The sequence below is a fragment of the Zingiber officinale genome, chromosome 2B (genome assembly GCF_018446385.1).
Source record: "Zingiber officinale cultivar Zhangliang chromosome 2B, Zo_v1.1, whole genome shotgun sequence".
Classification (NCBI taxonomy): Eukaryota; Viridiplantae; Streptophyta; class Magnoliopsida; order Zingiberales; family Zingiberaceae; genus Zingiber; species Zingiber officinale.
In genome coordinates this window covers 141,045,323-141,048,303 of record NC_055989.1, presented here as the reverse complement: position 1 = coordinate 141,048,303, position 2,981 = coordinate 141,045,323, and the positions used below count along the sequence as shown (strand labels likewise).

Sequence of the window (2,981 nt, the reverse complement as noted above, 5' to 3'; positions counted from 1 at the left end):
AGTATAAGGTAGAATTGCTACAATAGAATAATAGTTTGAATCTCAATAAAATCGAAGAAAAAATCCTCCCTTGCACTAACCAACTATAATTTTTCGATTTAGTCATTACAAATGGTCCGCCACTGAAATCACGAATTCCATATTTTACCCCAAAAAAAAAAAAAATACAACGAGGATCGTAACAGGCAATTGGTTTCCTAACAATGAGCGACTTGAGAAGCACAACACCATTGACATAGCTCTTGACTGGAAATTTGCCTTTTCCATTGTGTATTTGGAGCAACATATCTAAGAAACCCTGAGACAGGCTAGTTTAGGGTAAAACACGCGTATAGATGATTAATAATATGATTGATGTAGCTATTTTAGCTGCTACATCATGAAAATGGATTAGAAATGATGCACGCACTTAAATGTCCTTTCACAAGAGAGATCTGCATCATGATCCACGATTAATGCAGTTTATACACACTGCTGTTACTGCTGCTGCTGCTCTACTTTATGTGAAGCTCTGTAGCGATACCTTGTTGCCCAGAACACATAGTTGACAAAGTTCAGAGCACTGAGCGCGCACATCATCCAGTAGAATCGCTCCAGATGGTACTGGTCGAGGCTGTCCCCTGACAGCCACCCCCCGCGCCCTCCGCCGCGCGTCGCCCGGTTCACCACTGACACCAGCACCGAGCTCAGGTAGTATCCCAGCGCCAGCGACGCCCACGACAGTGACGTCGCCAGCGACCGCATCGTCGCCGGCGCCTCGCTGAAGAAGAACTCCAGTTGCCCAGCCAGCGTGAACAAGTCCGCCGAGCCGAGGAACAGGTATTGGAACGCCACCCAGAAGAATGTGATCGGCAGCGGGCCCTCAGACCCCTCCCCCACCTGCCTCGCCACCCGCTTCCGCTTCGCCTCCACCACCGCCGCCACCGCCATCGCTACTACCGAGAGCACCAGCCCGAACCCGATCCTCTGCAGGTGCGTGATGCCTGTCTCGTTCCCCGTCGCGCGGCGCGCGAGGGGCACGATCGCGTGGTCGTATAGCGGCGCGATGGCCATGATGAAGACGACGGGGAAGACCGGCAGCGACGCCGGCGGGACCGTGAGCCTGCCTACGCGCGTGTCCATCGTCTCTGCCTGCTGCACCGAGAAGGTCGAGAGCTGCGCGAGGCAGCAGCTGAGCATGATGGTCGATGTGAAGATAGGAAGAAGCTTCATCACCACCTTGACGTCCTCCACTTCCTGCCAGGAGCAGGAGAGCGAGCGGTGGAGCGGCCGCCCTTCTACCGCCCGGTCCAGCCACTTGAGCTCCTCGCTCCGACTTTCTTCTTCTTCTTCTTCTACTGCTTCTTCTTCTTGCTGCTGTTGTTGGTTTTTACCCTCGACGACCGCCTTCACGGGACTCTGTTTCAAATCGACCACGGCGTTTCTCGCTATCTGACTACTCTTTCTGTTCGATATTGCCGCGGCGAAAACCTTGGCGATGGTCGTGAGGGGACTTCCGGCGGGAATCTTGTTTCTATAAAGCGCAGAGCCGGCTAGGAAGACTGGAAGAGAGAGTAGTATCGCGATGGTAGAGATGCCGAAGCCCCATTGCCATCCTTTGTTGTCCTCCACCCACACGACGATGGTGACGGCGAGGAGGCAGCCGCCGGAGAGGCTGAACACGAAGTAGTTGAAGAAGGTGGACCGTGCCTTGCGGCCGCGGGAGCTGTTCTCGTCGAACTGCTCCGCGCCGTGGGCCGCAAGGGAGCCCTTGATACCGCCGACGCCGAGCGCAGTGAGGTAGAGCCCGGCGAAGAGCGCGGCGGCCTTCCCGCCGTCGGCTTGTTTGCAGGGAGACCCGGCTCCGCAGGGCGGCGGCTTGAGCGAGGGAAACGTGGCTTGCACCGCGAGGACGACCAACCCCTGCTCGACCACAAAAACAGAGCTAATCAGAAACAATCACCGCGCACGGCGATGCTGCCGGCCATTAATTACTCTATCTGCCAGAGCTCACAAGAGGCCCACCACACGACTCCCTCCGACCAATCAATCAAACATCAAATCGAACTCACCAGGAACTCGAGGAGAGCACTTATCACGTAGATACGATAGGTCGTGAAGAAGGCGTCGGCTAAGAATCCACCAAGTAGGGCCAGGAGGAAGGCTGAGCCCATAAAGTCGGTGACAGTGGTGGCGGCGCGAGAGGGCGAGAAGTGCATGAACCCTGACAAGTAGGTCACCAAGTTGCTGGCGCTGGCCAGAAATGCCATATTCTCCATAACCTCCACAACTGCACACCAAGTTGCATTTTTGTGCTTCAGCATCAATCAAAGTTGAGCGTTTCATGGCGATTAAAGCAGAACAAAAAGCAAAAGTCAACAGTTCTCTTTTCAGGTGCAAGAATTCAACAAACAACTGATTGCAGATTTGTTTTAGACTTTAGAGAAAGAGAGAGAGAGAAAAAAAAGAAAGAAATATTAAGTAGGGAAGGAAGAAGACGACTCTGTTTCAGAAGTTTAGCAGTGTTTTACTTAGCACGAAGGAAGCAGCGAGCATCCCTCCGTGTTTGCCTCTCAAGGCAGGCCTCCCTCTCCAATCCATGTAGCCTTCCCATCTTTCTTCTTCCTGCCATGGAAATTAAATTTCGAGAAGGTGGAGTTGAAATTTAAGCATGAAGAGAGAGGATGATGAAAGCTCACCATTTTTTGTTGCCTCCTAGAAGTGGCAAGAGGAGGAGGAGAGATTGGTGGTTGAGGAGAGTTATTGTCGGAAGGTTATTTAAAGGGAAGGCTGGCAGGACTCTGGTTACCCAATTGCAGTGGTCACTGAAAGTGATGCAGCGGTAAGGATGAGTCGATGTCAACAGTGTGCATACATCTGATCCATGAACCTTCACTGTTCTCTTTAGGGGTTAAAAAAAAATCAACAGGGACTTTTTAATTATATTATCATTTGAAGGGATTTCTATTTAACACGCACTTAAATAGCCTAACCTTGTATAG

The 2,981-nt window shown here is 51.8% G+C and overlaps 1 protein-coding gene across 1 annotated transcript; it reads right to left on the bottom strand.

The window, feature by feature from the left end:
* Positions 1-336: 336 nt before the first annotated feature.
* LOC122047475 (protein NRT1/ PTR FAMILY 4.6-like) lies at positions 337-2,772 on the bottom strand. Its single transcript, XM_042608803.1, has 4 exons — positions 2,679-2,772; positions 2,511-2,604; positions 2,052-2,269; positions 337-1,902 (listed from the first exon to the last, which is right to left on the bottom strand). The coding sequence occupies exons 1-4, from the start codon at positions 2,679-2,681 to the stop codon at positions 478-480; spliced, it is 1,740 nt and encodes a 579-aa protein (XP_042464737.1). The 5' UTR covers positions 2,682-2,772; the 3' UTR covers positions 337-477.
* Between the last annotated feature and the right edge of the window lie 209 nt (positions 2,773-2,981).

Coding starts and splice junctions, on each gene's coding strand:
- LOC122047475 (XM_042608803.1), bottom strand. Junction 2,270..2,510: donor CGCTGCTTCCTTCGTGCTAA/GTAAAACACTGC, acceptor CTTGGTGTGCAG/TTGTGGAGGTTATGGAGAAT. Junction 1,903..2,051: donor GTGCTCTCCTCGAGTTCCTG/GTGAGTTCGATT, acceptor GTGGTCGAGCAG/GGGTTGGTCGTCCTCGCGGT.